Source organism: Ranitomeya imitator, chromosome 3 (assembly GCF_032444005.1).
Source record: "Ranitomeya imitator isolate aRanImi1 chromosome 3, aRanImi1.pri, whole genome shotgun sequence".
Taxonomy (NCBI): Eukaryota; Metazoa; Chordata; class Amphibia; order Anura; family Dendrobatidae; genus Ranitomeya; species Ranitomeya imitator.
In genome coordinates this window covers 58,386,485-58,403,946 of record NC_091284.1, presented here as the reverse complement: position 1 = coordinate 58,403,946, position 17,462 = coordinate 58,386,485, and the positions used below count along the sequence as shown (strand labels likewise).

Genomic DNA, 17,462 nt, shown 5'->3' with positions numbered 1-17,462 from the left:
CAGACTCCACTCCATTCATTGTCTGTGGGACTGCAAGTGAAAGCCAATTGGCGTTCTAGTTTTGGCTGTCCCATAGACAATGAATGGTGTGAATGTTGAGCATGTGTACTTCTGCTTTATTCAAGATGGAGCTCTGCAGAGAATAGTCTTCATGTTCCAAAACCCGATTTTCCGGATTACTGAGGATCTCAACATTAGGACTCACCCCCCATCAATTTATAGGTTACCCTCTATCCTATTGATTAGTGATAGCTTCATACTTTGGGAATAACCCTTTAAATGGGTACTGAACTCATTTACATGCTAAGGACCCCCATAGATCCAACATTTATGGCCGAGCACATGATTTTTGTGTGCTTTATGTGCGAATATCTTGTAGTTTACAACTTATTAGAACTTGGAGCCTGGCAGCCCGTCCATAAACGCCGGACCGCTCCAACCACCTTTCTGCTGTTAGTAATAGTATTCTTACTATTACTGTACTTAGGGGAAAGCTGCCAATCAGGGGGTTGTGGGTGGAAAATATCCTTAAGAAACTCCTATCATTTGGTGTCATCAGCTCCTATGCACACTTATTTGTCTCTATGGTTACAGACTACAAATAAATCTTGTGTAGTCTGATATTGTAGTCACGTGTTAATCTGCAACTTCTTGCTAAACTGCTTGCTGTGAAGGATTAGGAAAGTAACGTCGGTCTGCAGGATCCATCTACAGCCAGGAATGGTAAGCACTAACTAATTTCATTCCCACCAACTCTACTGCAATATCCGAGAGACTAATGGAAAAGGCGGACAACTTCTATACTTCAGATTAGCTGGAAAGTCACCAGGTTGGCTCAGACGCCTGCTGCAACCTCACAAAAAACAGCTTTCCCCGCCCAAAGTTTTCTGTGTGTATGTAAACTTCTGACCCACTTGATCTACTTTATTATGAATGAAATGATCCTTTGGTAAGATTCTGGAACACATACTTGTCATGTACAAAGTAGGTATCAGAAAAAAAACTTGCTCAAACTATGAGCAAATGGAGTTTGTGAAGGGATGAAAGAAGAGTTTAATGATTTTCATATAAAGGGAATCTGTCAATAGACTTTTGCTATGTAACCCGAGAGCAACATCAGGTAGGGACAGAGAGCCCGATTCCAATTATGTGTCACTTGCTTAGCACTTTCTGTAGTTTTGAAATCAGTGTTTTGTCAGCAGGAAATTATCACTGCCGGACTAGTTGTCATGTGCCAGGTAGTCCAGATAATCTGTGTAACCCCGCCCCCACCACTGATTGGTAGCTTTCTGATAATATAGTGTACTCAGGAAGCTGTCAATCAGAAGTGTGGGAGGGGTTACACACAGCGCAGCATTCTGGGCACTGCTACATGTACAGCAGAGAAAACAGGGATTCTATCAAAACTGCACCAAGTAGTCCAGGACGTGACACAGATTCCCTGTAAATTTATGTTAAAATATGACTTCATCTGTTAGTGTCTCTACAACATGGATAGCGTTAATGTTTGGTGATTCTATGACAAAAACTGCGAATGATAAAAAAATGAAGGCAGAAGGTTTTGTGTCTCAGAAGTGAGATCCAATATCCAAATCGGTGACGGCCACTTTAGAACCTTCATTTAATCATGGAGCTATACGCATCCTTGCCACAAAATTGTTTATTTCATTTAATTATTATATTCAGTTGCCCTATCTCTGTTGCGCCCCCTGCAGTTTGGCGTCAGTATTTTTTTTATTAAAACATCTGCCTTCTTTCCCTTGAGGTACAGAGCAGGGACTTCGCAATAGTCTGTCAGTTCGAGGTTTCCGTCTGGATTGATACAGATTCACTGATGATTGTTGGTGGCTGTGGCACAACGCAGGGAGAAGAATTCTTTACAGTAATCAATCTGTAAATGTCTGGCAGCGAGTTGGGGACGCTGACCTTCTACCCAATTATCAGGATTCCTGTCACACACTGACTGGGGGGCACAGAGATGAGCAGAGGGAAAGCTCCAAGTCAATCCCAATCTGAAGAGACGAGAAAAATATTATCTACCAACAAGTCAGTGAAAATAAGTAAAGTAGAGAGAGAAATCCAGCCGGGGGTACCACAGCACAGATAATTGGGACACTGAATATCTTAATTTTCTCATTACTGCATTCCGAGAGATGCCATTTTTGGAATGTTTCCTTTTTTGGGGGGCTGGGCTAGGTGTGTACAGTGGCACGCAAAAGTTTGGGCACCCCTGATCAAAATTTCTGTTATTATGAACAGTTAAACAAGTTGAAGATGAAATGATCTCTTAAAGGCCTGAAGTTAAAGATGACTCATTTCCTTTGTATTTTAGGCAAAAAAAACAAAACAAAACATGAATATATATATATATATATATATATATATATATATATATATATATACAGTGGGGCAAAAAAGTATTTAGTCAGTCGGCAATAGTGCAAGTTCCACCACTTAAAAAGATGAGAGGCGTCTGTAATTTACATCATAGGTAGACCTCAACTATGGGAGACAAACTGAGAAAAAAAAATCCAGAAAATCACATTGTCTGTTTTTTTATCATTTTATTTGCATATTATGGTGGAAAATAAGTATTTGGTCAGAAACAAACAATCAAGATTTCTGGCTCTCACAGACCTGTAACTTCTTCTTTAAGAGTTTCCTCTTTCCTCCACTCATTACCTGTAGTAATGGCACCTGTTTAAACTTGTTATCAGTATAAAAAGACACCTGTGCACACCCTCAAACAGTCTGACTCCAAACTCCACTATGGTGAAGATCAAAGAGCTGTCAAAGGACACTAGAAGCAAAATTGTAGCCCTGCACCAGGCTGGGAAGACTGAATCTGCAATAGCCAACCAGCTTGGAGTGAAGAAATCAACAGTGGGAGCAATAATTAGAAAATGGAAGACATACAAGACCACTGATAATCTCCCTCGATCTGGGGCTCCATGCAAAATCCCACCCCGTGTGGTCAGAATGATCACAAGAACGGTGAGCAAAAATCCCAGAACAACGCGGGGGGACCTAGTGAATGAACTGCAGAGAGCTGGGACCAATGTAACAAGGCCTACCATAAGTAACACACTACGCCACCATGGACTCAGATCCTGCAGTGCCAGACGTGTCCCACTGCTTAAGCCAGTACATGTCCGGGCCCGTCTGAAGTTTGCTAGAGAGCATTTGGATGATCCAGAGGAGTTTTGGGAGAATGTCCTATGGTCTGATGAAACCAAACTGGAACTGTTTGGTAGAAACACAACTTGTCGTGTTTGGAGGAAAAAGAATACTGAGTTGCATCCATCAAACACCATACCTACTGTAAAGCATGGTGGTGGAAACATCATGCTTTGGGGCTGTTTCTCTGCAAAGGGGCCAGGACGACTGATCCGGGTACATGAAAGAATGAATGGGGCCATGTATCGTGAGATTTTGAGTGCAAACCTCCTTCCATCAGCAAGGGCATTGAAGATGAAACGTGGCTGGGTCTTTCAACATGACAATGATCCAAAGCACACCGCCAGGGCAACAAAGGAGTGGCTTTGTAAGAAGCATTTCAAGGTCCTGGAGTGGCCTAGCCAGTCTCCAGATCTCAACCCTATAGAAAACCTTTGGAGGAAGTTGTAAGTCCGTGTTGCCAAGCGAAAAGCCAAAAACATCACTGCTCTAGAGGAGATCTGCATGGAGGAATGGGCCAACATACCAACAACAGTGTGTGGCAACCTTGTGAAGACTTACAGAAAACGTTTGACCTCTGTCATTGCCAACAAAGGATATATTACAAAGTATTGAGATGAAATTTTGTTTCTGACCAAATACTTATTTTCCACCATAATATGCAAATAAAATGATAAAAAAAACAGACAATGTGATTTTCTGGATTTTTTTTTCTCAGTTTGTCTCCCATAGTTGAGGTCTACCTATGATGTAAATTACAGACGCCTCTCATCTTTTTAAGTGGTGGAACTTGCACTATTGCTGACTGACTAAATACTTTTTTGCCCCACTGTATATATATATATTCTTTTAGATTTAAAAAATTACAAAAAAGAAAATGGGCTGATGTAAAAGTTACCACACTCTGCATGGTTAGCACCTAGTACTTTTACAAGTAACACAGTTTGTAAATTCTTTTTGTAGCCAGCCAAGAGTCTTTCAATTCTTTCTTGAGGGATTTTCATCTCTTCTTCTTTGGGAAATTGTTCAAGTTCTGTGAGATTCCTGAATCATCTTGCATCCTTTGCTATTTTGAGGTTTAGCCACAGATTTTCAATGATGTTCAGATCAAGTGACTGTGAGGGCCATTGTAAAACCGCCAGCTTGGGCCTTTTGAGGTAATATATTGTGGATTTTGCTGTGTGTTTAGGATCATTAGCCATTTGTAGAAGCCATCCTATTTTCAACTTCATCTGTATGACAGTGTTATGTTTACATCAAGAACTTGTTGAAATTTCAGTGAATCCATTCTTCCCTTTACCCGTGAAATGTTCCCTGTACCACTGGCTGCAACACAACCCTAAAGCATGATTGATCCACCCCCATGCTAAATGGTTGGCAAGATGTTCTTTTCCTGAAATTCTGTGCCCTTTTTCTCCACACATACCTTTGATCATTGTGGCCAAAGATTTCTATTTTAACCTCATCGGTCCACCTGACTTGTTTCCAAAATGCATCAGGCTTGTTTAGATGTTCTTTTGCATATTTCTGACACTGAATTTATGTTCAGGATGCAGGATGATTCCTGATGACTCTTCCATGAAGGCTATATTTGTGCAGGTGTTTCTGAACAGTAGAACAATGTACCACAACTTTTCAATGTTGATTGTGCTTTCACACTCGTGGTAGCATGAGATGGACTCTACAACCCACAAAAGTGGCTCAGGTAGTGCAGTTCATCCAGGATGGCACATCAATGTGAGCTGTGTGCAAGGTTTGCTGTGTCTGTCAGTGTAGTGTCCAGAGGCTGGAGGTGCTACCAGAAGACCGGCCAGTACACCAGGAGATGTGGAGGGGGCTGTTGGAGGGCAGCAACCAAGCAGCAGGACCGCTACCTCTGCCATTTTGTAAGGAGGAACAGGAGGAGCAGTGCCAGAGCCCTGCAAAATGACCTCCAGCAGGCCACAAATGTGCATGTTTCTGCACAAATGGTTAGAAACCGACTCCATGAGGATGGTCTAAGTGCCCGACGTCCACAGATGGGGGTTGTGCTCACAGTCCAACACCGTGCAGGACGCTTGGCATTTGCCTCAGAACACCAGAATTGGCAAATTCACCACTGGCTCCCTGTGCTCTTCACAGATGAAAGCAGGTTCACACTGAGTACATGTGATAGAGTCTGGAGACAGTGGAGAGCGATCTGCTGCCTGCAACATCCTTCAGCATGACCAGTTTGGCAGTGGGTCAGTAACGATGTGGGGTGGCATTTCTTTTGGAGGGCCACACAGCCCTCCATGTGCTCACCAGAGGTAGCCTGACTGCCATTAGGCACTGAGATGAAATCCTCAGACCCCTCGTGAGACCATATGCTGGTGCGGTTGGCCCTGGGTTCTTCCTAATGCAGGACAATGCCAGACCTCATGTGGCTGGAGTGTGTCAGCAGTTCCTGCAAGATGAAGGCATTGAAGCTATAGACTGGCCCGCCCGATCCCCAGACCTGAATCTGATTGAAGACATCTGGGACATCGTATCATGCACCGTCACATTGCACCAGACTGTCCAGGAGTTGGCGGTTGCTTTAGGCTATGTTCACACTTTGCGGATTTTGCTGCGGATCCGCAGCAGTTTCCCATGAGATTACAGTACAATGTAAACCTATGGGAAACAAACGCTGTGCACATGCTGCGGAAAAAAACGCGCGGAAACGCTGCGGATTACATTCCGCAGCATGTCACTTCTTTTCTGCGGATTTTCACCTACTCCAATAGGAAAATGCAGATGATAATCCGCATAAGAATCCGCAGTAAAAACCGTGACGGGTTTTCACTGCGGATTTTGGAATTCCGCTGCGGAAAAATCCGCAGTGGAATCCGCAAAGTGTGCACATAGCCTTAGTCAAGGTCTGGGAGGAGATCCCGCAGGAGACCATCCGCCGCCTCATCAGGAGCATGCCCAGGCGTTGTAAGGAGGTCATACAGGCACGTGGAGGCCACACACACTACTAAGCATCATTTCCTTGTCTTGAGGCATTTCCACTGAAGTTGAATCAGCCTGTAACTTCATTTCCCACTTTGATTTTGAGCATCATTTCTACTCCAGACTTCCGTGGGATATTAGTTGTGATTTACGTTGATCATTTTTAGGTGTTATTGTTCTCAACACATTCCACTATGTAATGAATAAAGATTTACAACTGGAATATTTCATTCAGTGATATCTAGGATGTGGGATTTTAGTGTTCTCTTTATTTTTTTGAGCAATGTATTTAGTCATATGATGTCCTACTGCCAATATTCATTTTTGGTCTGATATTAGCCCATTTCTGCCCTATTTATCTTACCAATTATATATATTCCTGCCTCTTTCGTGGTATTCTGCTCATTTTGTCACCCATCACTGTTGATTATTTTGGTTTGTACTAATCGTGATGTAAATGTAGACCTTGTCTGCCGTGATTCGTCACTATATTCCTTTTTAATTATTTTCATGGTCCTTCTTGTACAATAATGCTTTCATTTTCTTTCCTCTGGTGATATTTTTTTCTTGTCTACCATGTTATCCATAATTTTTTTTGTTAAATATCCTTTGCGTTTCATATAAATGTAATTAAGAGATTGATATATTTTGTAATGGTCTGATTTACCTGGTATAATTTTTTTTTTTTAATTACTACAAAAATAAAGTCCTAAAAAACAAAACCCCCCAAAAACACAGCTTTTGGCTTTTTCGAGTAGTTTTTGAAGCAGAAACTTTCCAAATCCTCCTCCAATTTTCAAAACTCCTTAAAGGGACACTGTCACCTGAATTTGGAGGGAACAATCTTCAGCCATGGAGGCGGGGTTTTTGGGTATTTGATTCACCCTTTCCTTACCCGCTGGCTGCATGCTGGCTACAATATTGGATTGAAGTTCATTCTCTGTCCTCCGTAGTACACGCCTGCGCAAGGTGCAATCTTGCCTTGCGCAGGCGTGTACTATGGAGGACAGAGAATGAACTTCAATCCAATATTGCAGCCAGCATGCAGCCAGCGGGTAAGGAAAGGGTGAATCAAACACCCAAAAACCCCGCCTCCATGGCTGAAGATTGTTCCCTCCAAATTCAGGTGACAGTGTCCCTTTAAAAACTGGAGTCTCTGTTCCAAAAACTGAGCAAAAAAAGAATCAGTGCACACCTATAGCTATAAAGACTTAAATAATTTAAGTTATAGCTGTTGTAAAGGGACGAGGAAAACAAAAATAGCTACATCTTCAAGGGAAAAAAAAACAAACAAAGCAGACTGGCCACTAAACCTTGACTTCTGCTTTCAGTTCCGACTTTTCAGTAGTCTCTTTATCATCATAGACAGGATTAGTGACAGATGACACCGCTATATACAGTAGATAACACAAGATCCACCATTCACAATAGGTGATGTCACAGCTCACCTTCTTCCCTTCCTGTACAGTCTTTTATTCTAACAGGCAATCCCATCATGTGTGATGCAGCCCACGCATCTAATCCAAGCGCATGATTCAGTCTGTGCATCTAATCCCAGCATGGGATACGGCGAGCAGTTCCCAACAAAATGTCTCCGCACTGTGATCCTAAACTTCTTCCTCCCGCATCCTTTTGCAAACGCCAGAAGGGGAGGAGTGATGTCACACACACACACACGTGACCAGACCCCGCCCACATTTACAGCAGTCGTAATGCGAGCTAGTGGTACATTACATTTTCATAGCAAATTTCAGCAGCTGCTCCCTTTAGTGTTTAGAAGTTGAAAACATCAAAACAAACATTTTTTTTCCCTATTTTATACCATTAAAACGTGAATATTGGAACATTAAAATACACTGATATGTTACATTTTTTTCAACTGGAATTTTTCTCTTTTTCTATGACATTCCTTTTAAACAATGGGTTATTTTAGGATGATACATTCATGGTAATGTATGTAAAGGAAATGTAAAGAACTTTTCTAGTATAATTCTCCATGACTAATGCCCAGGATTCGGAGCTGCAGCCAAACAGGGCACATTTTGTCATGTAAGTAATCCTGACTCTTCCGCGAGACGATCGTCAGCGGTTTAGACTAAATGAAGCAGAAAGCTGCATAATCCAGGACTTGTCAGATGACAGACGCTATAAACCTGACTCATGTGGAAGATGGGCTCCAAAAAAAGGTTTCAACTTGTACGAGAACCCGATTGTCAGGGACAAAAACTTATAAGGAAAAAAAAAAAAATTAGGAAATGAGTAAATGTGGAAAGTGCTTATTACTTGGTATAAGATGAGAAGAATGAAATAATGGAACCGGCAGGAGCAGGGCGGCGTCGTCCTAATTATGCGCTAAGCCATCACAGCCTGCATTAGCTAATTATCATACTGAGAAAAAGGCTTGGGTAAAGCGGCATAAAGAAAGGAGAAGAAAATCATAAGAAACGACTTATGAACTCAATGGATCTCCAATCTGAGCTGCTTAATTGTGAACAGAAGATTTCAGCGTCGCCAGAAACGCTAAATCCTAAATACTTCTCCTGTTGGGGGGATTGGCTTTCCTGAAGGAGATGCACCATGCATGGAGCTTCTTTATGACATCCATGCTCTCCAATTAGGGTTACCTTCAAGAGAACGAAAAAGCTTTCTAAAAGTCGGAGGGTCACTCATCCGCTGATTATGTTAGCATTGCATCCAGGATAAACCTCGTTCGAACCCTGTTGTCCACGAGTTTTAAAAATTGACCCCATTCATCATGCCAACCAAAAACAAAGCAAAGAATGATCAACAATATTGAAGTCGCTCAACGCTCGTTTCCCGGCCTCTTTACTCCGTCTGAGGAAAGAAAAGTGATGGACACAGATGGTCCTCGACACAGTATAATGTAAGTCCATATAGTACACAGAGTATAATGCAGCTCCTCCCCCACACACACACAGTGTATAGTGCAGCTCCACCAACACACACAGCCCTCCTCCTTGTTCCCCACGCTGCTCCAGCCTCTAGCACAGGATGAAGTAACGTCATCACGCGCCCGCTGAGTCACTAGCAGAGGGGGAGTGATGGGAGAGGGGAGCGTCGTCTGACGCTCTCTCCTCCATCATTGCTTTCAACTGTATCGGCGTCTATGATACCAATAAGGTGTATGAGCGATGGGGGGGAATGGCGTCGGGCTCCATAGCCCCCGCATGGTGTCCTGCAATTAGCGGTACGCCACTGGCAGAGGGCCCCTGGAGGAGCAGGGGTCTTAGGCAGCTGCCTAGTCTGCCTGTCCCCGTCGGTCCTGATGCGCACAGACGCTAAGATATAGGCTGCCCTCACACTCGCAGTATTTGGTCAGTATGTTACATCAGTATTTGTAAGCCAAAACCAGGAGTGGAACAATTAGAGGAAAAGTATAATAGAAACATATGCAAAACTTCTGCATTTATCACCCACTCCTGGTTTTGGCTTACAAATACTGATGTAAAATACTGACCAAATACTGCTAGTGTGACCGCAGCCTAAGGATCTCAGGTACAAAAATAACAGCATATCCAAAATATGATTCAGACACATCAATATTAAAATATCTTTATTCCAAACATGAAAGAAACAAAAAAAAAAAAATTGCAGACATTATTACACAAAGCAAAAAAGTAATAAGCTTAAATACAATTCAAAACATCAAAATAATGAAAAAAAAACAACAAGCTAAAAGTTTCACTTTCCTAAAGTGAAATCAGTCTTAAAAATTTTTGTCGACAAGGCTACGGCAAAGCACAGCTTTCACCAGTGTAAAGATCTTATAAAAAAACAAAACAATATATACATATGAAAACATACGGCCGCAAGTTAAAAAAAAAAAACAAAAAAACAAACAAACAAAAAACAAAACAAAGGAGGTGGTGTCTGTGGCAAGCAATCAAATCACAGCAATATGAAAGCTAGAGCTTGGTTACAATGGGCAACACCCCCGTTTTGTTTTTTGTTTTTTTTTATTAATGATGGCCGTACAGTCCTGTAGCATTCCCTTGAACCGGGCAATATGGAAGCATGACAGGCAAAACATGTTACAAACTTTAGCTACATAATTAGCGCAACACACAAGGTTCTCAAAATAAATAAGCTTAAAATCTAAAAAAATATCTAAAAACACTACTCTAAATTCACACTAGAAAAAAAAAACAAAAAAACCCAAGAACAAGATACAAAAGTATAACCAAAGTGACATGAATTTTTTTTTTCTTTGGCAGTGCTGAAAATATCTAGAAATAAATGAAATGATTGTGAGTTTATTAAGTTGACCGATAGATAGAAATCATATTGCTACCCTGTGGCCACTTGAGTTGCAATGAACATATCGGTGCATTAATGCCGCAGCAAAAAAAAAAAAAAAAAAAAAAAAAGTTTATTTTTTTTTAAAGTTCTGGTAACACTGCATCTGCCAGTCTAAACCAGGACCCAAAAGATATTGCATAGCAACAGTTACTGATCGAAAATAGAATATATGTCCTGATGATCTCATCACAAGTCATACCTAAAGCACCAATACATATAGATCTCTGTGCATGGCTTTTATGTAAAATCTATGTCTACCGTGCATACCGCACATGTCTTGGTACAAAGAAAGTTAAAATCAGCCACCCGTGATCAATTGCCCTTTTTAGCTAACCGCCTGACAGACCCTAATTTACGCTTCGAGCGTGGATTTCTGAATTTTTAGAGAGACTCTGGATACTCAGGATAATAGATTTCAAGAAGATGGAAGGTCGCTTGTTATTGCGGAAGTGCACTGTCACTACTGGAATTTATTTGTGCTCTTCGACAAACTACAGGAATAAGGCCGGGATCACACATGCGAGAAACACGCCCATGTCTCGCATGTGAAATCCAAGCTCTGGCGCCGGCACTTGGGAGAGGAGTGTGCGGCCGCATAGCAATACATGGAGCCGCACGCTCCGCTCTGGAGTGCCGGCGCCAGAGCTTGGTTTTCACATGCGAGACACGGACGTGTTTCTCGCATGTGTGATCCCGGCCTAAGTCTTCTATATTCCGATCAGAATGGGTCAGTTCCTACATTTATAAGTGGTGAGCGAGCGCGCTCAATAAGGTGTTATCGGAGAATGCTCAGGTGCTAACCGAGGGTCTTCAGTGTGCTCGAAAAGTACCATATGTTCAAGCCCCCGCTAAACTCTGTGCGCACCCGAGCACGCTCGAGTAACGAGCACATCACTGTTTATAACTTCTAAAAAGGGTCTGTGACATTCATGGTCTATCCTGATCATACAGCACCAATGTGGAAATTCCTATAAAAACCAACAACCTCAAAACATACAATTTAAGGGTGTCCAGTAGTTGGCAACCCTTCCACCCCCACTCATTATTGGGAAAAATAAAATAAAAAGTCTCCATGGACACTATGATCGCTTCAGCCAAATGTTGCACCGTTCACATTTTATTCGAGGGTGAAGAAAAGGAGTAATGATTTTTATTTCTAACTTCCCTGTGTTAATAAGGGAATATTTATCATCAGTTATATTACTTACTTTACAGACATCATCATCACCGTCCCCATCGGGGCTCACAATCTATATTCCCTAGCAATACGTCTTTGAAATGTGGGGGGAAACCACATAAACACGTTGTCCAGTAGTGAACGACCGCTTTAAAAATACTACACACTGCGTTCTTTTGAGTCACTACACCTTCAAAAACTAAAAAAAAAAAAACTATTAAATAAGCCATTTAACCCCTTAGTGACGGAGCCAAATTTTTGAAATCTGACCAGTGTCACTTTATGTGGTAATAACTCTGCAACACTTCAACAAATCCCAGTGATTTTGAGACTGTTTTTTCGTGACACACTATACTTTATGATAATGGTAAATTTAAGTCGATATGTTTTGTGTTTATTTATAAAAAATATATAAAAAAATTTGAGAAAAATGTTAAAAAATTAGCAATTTTCAAAGTTTGAATGATTATCCCTTTAATCCAGATGGTCATACCACAGCAAATCATTAATAAATAACATTTCCCACATGTCTGCTTTACATCAGCACCATTTGTAAAATGTTATTTTATTTTGTTAGCATTTGAGGAGGTTTAAAAATGTAGCAGCAATTTTCCATTTTTTCAAGGAAATTTACAACATTTATTTTTTTAGGGAACTATCGATGTTTGAAGTGACTTTAGGGGTCTCATATACTGGGAAACCCCCCAAAGTGATACCATTTTAAAAACAGCACCCCCTGACATACTGAAAACTGCAGTCAGGTAGTTTATTAACCCTTCAGGTGCTTTTCAGGAATTAATGCAAAGTGGTATGACAAATGAAAATGTGCATTTTTACCACCTAAATGTCGGTAACTTCTGAACAGGTTACAGCAGCCGTCAGACAATAAGGCCGCTATTTGGTCGTGAATCGCCATCGCAAACATCAGGACCACACAATCATGATCTGAGGGCACCAGTTTGGATAAAGAGGAAGCTCCCACACTCTGTTAACCATTTATAATGATGTAGTCACTATTGACAGCAGCATATAAGGGGTTAAACAGATATGAACGGTGCCAACACTGATCGTGGCTGATACAGCAAGTTGTCAGCTATAGTGGACAGCCGACAGCTGCTGGATTGTCACCTGTATGGGGAGGCTATTCTCTTATATCTCAGGTCAGTTAAAAGATGCATTGGCGGTCATTAAGGGGTTAAAGAACGCAAAAAAAAAAAAACCAAGAATAGAATATATAACAAAGAATAAAAAAATAAAAGAAGAATATATAACAATGTCCCTCATCCCACCCCCGGTCAGACATGGTAACATTGTGTGCAAAGCAGAATACATACATGAAGCAAACTTTATAGAACTATAGTACCCAAAATATTTATTTGTAAAAAACAGTAGCTCATAAAAAGGCTCCTTGTAAACTTCTTTTTTTAGTTTGTAGAAATAAAATTTATGCGTTTTCAAGCCATAGTGAATTTTGTTTATTTCATTTATGTTTTTTTTATTTTTAAACCATAAGAAAAAAAAAACTAAATAGTAAAAAAAAAAACAGTCCGTCGTCTGCAAGTGGCGAGATTTTTCATTGTAAGATAATACTCAGAGAGGCTGCTTCTTGGAAGATCGATGTACAACTATAGATGCCTATAGAAATAATGCATCATCCCATCCGCTGTGGTCCTTAGTCCACTCGCTTTACAAGTAGGCACTATAGTTTTAGGATTTGTCACAATACTGACCAGTTTTAGAAAATATATCTGAAAAGTTCTCCCCCCCCCCCCCCCCTCTCCTTTCCCCAAGGAGCAAAAGCTGGCATTATTGCCTTGATGTATGGGATTTGGTAAGACAAGTGGCCTGTTTAGACGGTGGACCCAAAAGAGAACCTCAATTGACAACTCTTGCTGGTGAGGAGACAGGCTCAGCCCTCCTGAACTACGTACGATCCCCTCCATTGTAGGCTAGCCCAGGCTGAATTATCGCTACCAATCGCTTTCGTTTAACCCCACTGGAATGTTTTCTGCTTTTAAGGAAAAGCAGTAGAGAAATGCCGACCAACAGGCGTCCACGTTCATCGCTTGACATAAGTCCTATTCTTGGACAGTATAGAGCCGCGTGAGATCTACGCGAGACCGCCAGGGTCTTCCTTGTGCAGGTTAGCGTCCCATCCGCTAGTCATTGATTGTCATATTAACTCTTAATGCCTGTCCGTCCCATCTGGAGACAAGGAAGCTTGGAGCAGTTTTTTAGCAGCTGTTCTATGGAGACGTTACGGACGTGGAGCTCGGAGGACAGAGTATCTTTTTCCTGTAGTACACAGCTGAGGTCTTCAAACACATCTGTAGAAAGAAAAAAAAAGAAGAAAAGTTTGGCATACATCGCACTTGTGCCAAGTACACGGTAAATTCATCATGTTCTATCCACATTCTAAAACATGCGGGATCACATACAAAGCCAAAGCACAGGACATTGTGACTTGTACCAAGGGCAAATTCAGAAGTTTTCAACCTTTTACGTTTCCGTATATGTTTAAAAAATGCTGTATAAACACTCATTTTATTCTATAAAATGACTGTTCAAACCAAGCACTGATGCTCGGGGCACCCTCAGCGTGGCCAAGTCATTGCGTGCACCTTTATCCCCTTGTTTTATATCCAATTCCTAGATCACGATTGATAGCTCTGGCTCCACGAGAGAGGAAAACAGGAATACAAGTAGATGGGAAGGTGCACAGAACTGCTGAGCCGCACCAAGGTTGTGCCCAGCGTATGAGCTTGGTTAGATCCTTCTTAACCTATACCTGGAGTAAACACACCAGAGATCAGCTGACAATACATGGAGGACTGGCCCTGGTCCGTAGCTCGTGCCCTTGTGTAAATGTTTCCAATAATTCCTTTACATGGCATCATGGTGGAAATGGGAACGGCTGATGACGGCCATTACATAGTACACAGCAGGAGCACCTTTAGAAAATTATCTCAGCACAGGAAACATTTTATTTAAACATCCAGTTGTGGAAATAATTATAATTCCAATATCTAGTGATTAAAATGTACTTTTGTTTGTGGGAAAACCTCTTTAAAGCCAAAATGTTCTCCATCACCAAAGGTTTGATATTGCAGATTCCTATAGACAGTATTTGAGACCTTGTTCTCTTCCTCGGTCAAGAGGCTATTTGCATATTTTTATTTCCCAGGCATCATTGCATGATCTATTCATGTCCCCACATCAGTTTGTAAGGAAAAAAACAGAGGATGGATCTTTACGTGTGTAGCTGAAGACACCATATGCTGAAAAAGAAGATCCACTCGTCGAAGTGTTGAGAATCAACATTTTATTAGTAATGAAGACAAAACCACATGTTCTGTCCTGATGAAGAAGTCTGAACTTTGAAACGTGTTGACCAACATCAACCTGGATCTCCTTTTCCATCATACAGTGTCTTCGTCAGCGCAGTTAGAGATCCATCCTCTATGGTTTTCCTTCCATTGTATGTATCCTGGATCTGCAGCAGCCGTTCTACTGCGCTTTCTCTGGTGTTTCAGCACACAACCCTACCAGGTGGGCACATCCCGGCACCTATCGGTCTCATACCCTATATCCGGGTAACACCCTATTTTGCGCTATTGTCTTCTAGTTTTCTCCTATTGGATCCCACAGCATTTTGGCACTTTCCTTACAGAGATGTTCTTAAGTTTAAAAGTTATCCCCTATCCATGGTACGTAGGATAACTTTCCGATAACGGAGGGTCCAACTATTGTGGCTCCCACCAAGAACCAGGACTCTGAAGAGTTCCCTGTGAATGGAGCGGAGGTCGATCATATGCACATTCATTTTAATAGGAGCAACGAAGATGAGCCGAGTGCAGAGCTCAGCAATTTCCAGCGCTCCCATGAAGAATGAATGGAGCTGCAGTGCGCATGATTGACCAGAGTCCTAGACCCTCAGCGATTGGAACGTTATCTTTTATCCAGTCAATAGGTGATTTAATATCCTTTGCTTATATCGCACCATCATATTCTGCACCACTTTACTACAACAATCATCATCACCGCCGTCCCCGTCATGTCTGTCCTCATCACCGCCGTCCCCATCATGTCTGTCCTCATCACCGCCGTCCCCATCATGTCTGTCCTCATCACCGCCGTCCCCATCAGGTCTGTCCTCATCACCGCCGTCCCCATCAGGTCTGTCCTCATCACCGCCGTCCCCATCAGGTCTGTCCTCATCACCGCCGTCCCCATCAGGTCTGTCCCCATCAGGTCTGTCCTCATCACCGCCGTCCCCATCATGTCTGTCCTCATCACCGCCGTCCCCATCATGTCTGTCCTCATCACCGCCGTCCCCATCATGTCTGTCCTCATCACCGCCGTCCCCATCATGTCTGTCCTCATCACCGCCGTCCCCATCATGTCTGTCCTCATCACCGCCGTCCCCATCATGTCTGTCCTCATCACCGCCGTCCCCATGTCTGTCCTCATCACCGCCGTCCCCATCATGTCTGTTCTCATCACCGCCGTCCCCATCATGTCTGTCCTCATCACCGCCGTCCCCATCATGTCTGTCCTCATCACCGCCGTCCCCATTGGGGCTGGCAATCTAAACCAGAGAACCCAAAGGAAATCCACACAAAGTCCTTGCAGATGGTGTCCTTGGTGGGATTTTAACCCAAGACCCCAGCGCTGCAGAAAAACAGTGCTAACCACTAAGCCACTGCGCCGGCCAGGGGATAAATTCTAAACTTGAAAACACACCTTTAAAAAAGGAGAAACTTTACCCCTTAGAAACATATTTTTACAAAGTATGCAACTACAAGAAGGGCATTTAATTTTTCTGCCACGTTCATACAAGGATCTTGACCTCCAGACCAAGCTTTACGAGCTGATTATCTGATGCATTTTACAAAATGGTTGGGCCAATAAAATGTGCCACTTAATGGCGCTAAATCCGCTCGAGCTTGTTAAGCGCAGTCTAAAAATACGGCTGTAATGCCATCAGGCGCTGATCAGCTTTACTGTAACCTATACTTAGCCGGCAGCTTAGATTACCGCACATCTGCAGCTGCCACGGAAGGGCTGAGCTGCACTTGCTGACATATTGATTTAATGCCGAGCAGTTTTTTTTTTTTTTAAGGCAATATACAGGAAAGAAAGTGCTATTAAAATAAACAACCAAAAAAAAAAACCCCACAGTATTTCTACTAAATTTATGGAACGTGGAGGTGCGCGGGTAGCGGCAGTGTTACCGGACCTCCTGAGGATGCGCCAGTCATTCGATATTGAGACTTACCCTGGAGTTGCCGGAGGAGATGATCATTTAATCGTCCCAGTTCTTCTCTGCTCATCGAGCTCACTAGAAGCGAGGGAGAAACGTACAAAAATCAATTACCGTCACCGCAGTAATCCAAGTAATTGAAAACATCCAACAAAAAGAGAATAAGAAAATCTCTGGTTGGGATCGGCTCAGAACAGCGTACGGCTATAGCAAGTAAATAGCGTGGCAGGAGAAAAAGACTAAGTAGTTGTGTGCACTGGTGTTAATTAGCTTTGGGAGCCAACACTACAGCCAAAATCTATAACCGTGCCGCGAAGACTTAAAATTAACGAGACCGTAAAACCAGCTTTCAGGTGACTAAAGTCTGAGAAACAGCACCACACTCCTCCATAGGTTGTGTCTGGTATTGCAGTGTGGTCCCCTGAAGTGAATAGTGCCAATGTCACACACAACCTGCGTACACGTGTGGTACCATTTTCTGGAAGATAGCAGTCAAGTTTTGTAATCCAGGGACGAATATGTATCTCCAGCTGGAAATCCCTGGGGGTCCCAGCAGCAAAACAGTCTGGG

At 42.3% G+C, this 17,462-nt stretch overlaps 1 protein-coding gene across 2 annotated transcripts in view; it reads right to left on the bottom strand.

Moving 5' to 3' along the window:
• Window positions 1-13,055: 13,055 nt before the first annotated feature.
• C3H21orf91 (chromosome 3 C21orf91 homolog) overlaps window positions 13,056-17,462 on the bottom strand; it is a 37,647-nt gene continuing 33,240 nt past the window's right edge. The window contains exons 4-5 of one of the 2 annotated variants that reach the window (XM_069760887.1): window positions 16,908-16,970; window positions 13,056-13,956 (exon numbers count right to left, since the gene is read on the bottom strand). In XM_069760887.1, the coding sequence (XP_069616988.1) occupies window positions 13,808-13,956; window positions 16,908-16,970 (212 nt within the window). In that variant the 3' untranslated portion in view covers window positions 13,056-13,807. The remainder of the gene's footprint in view (window positions 13,957-16,907; window positions 16,971-17,462) is intronic. The other variant, XM_069760888.1, reaches the window with a different exon arrangement.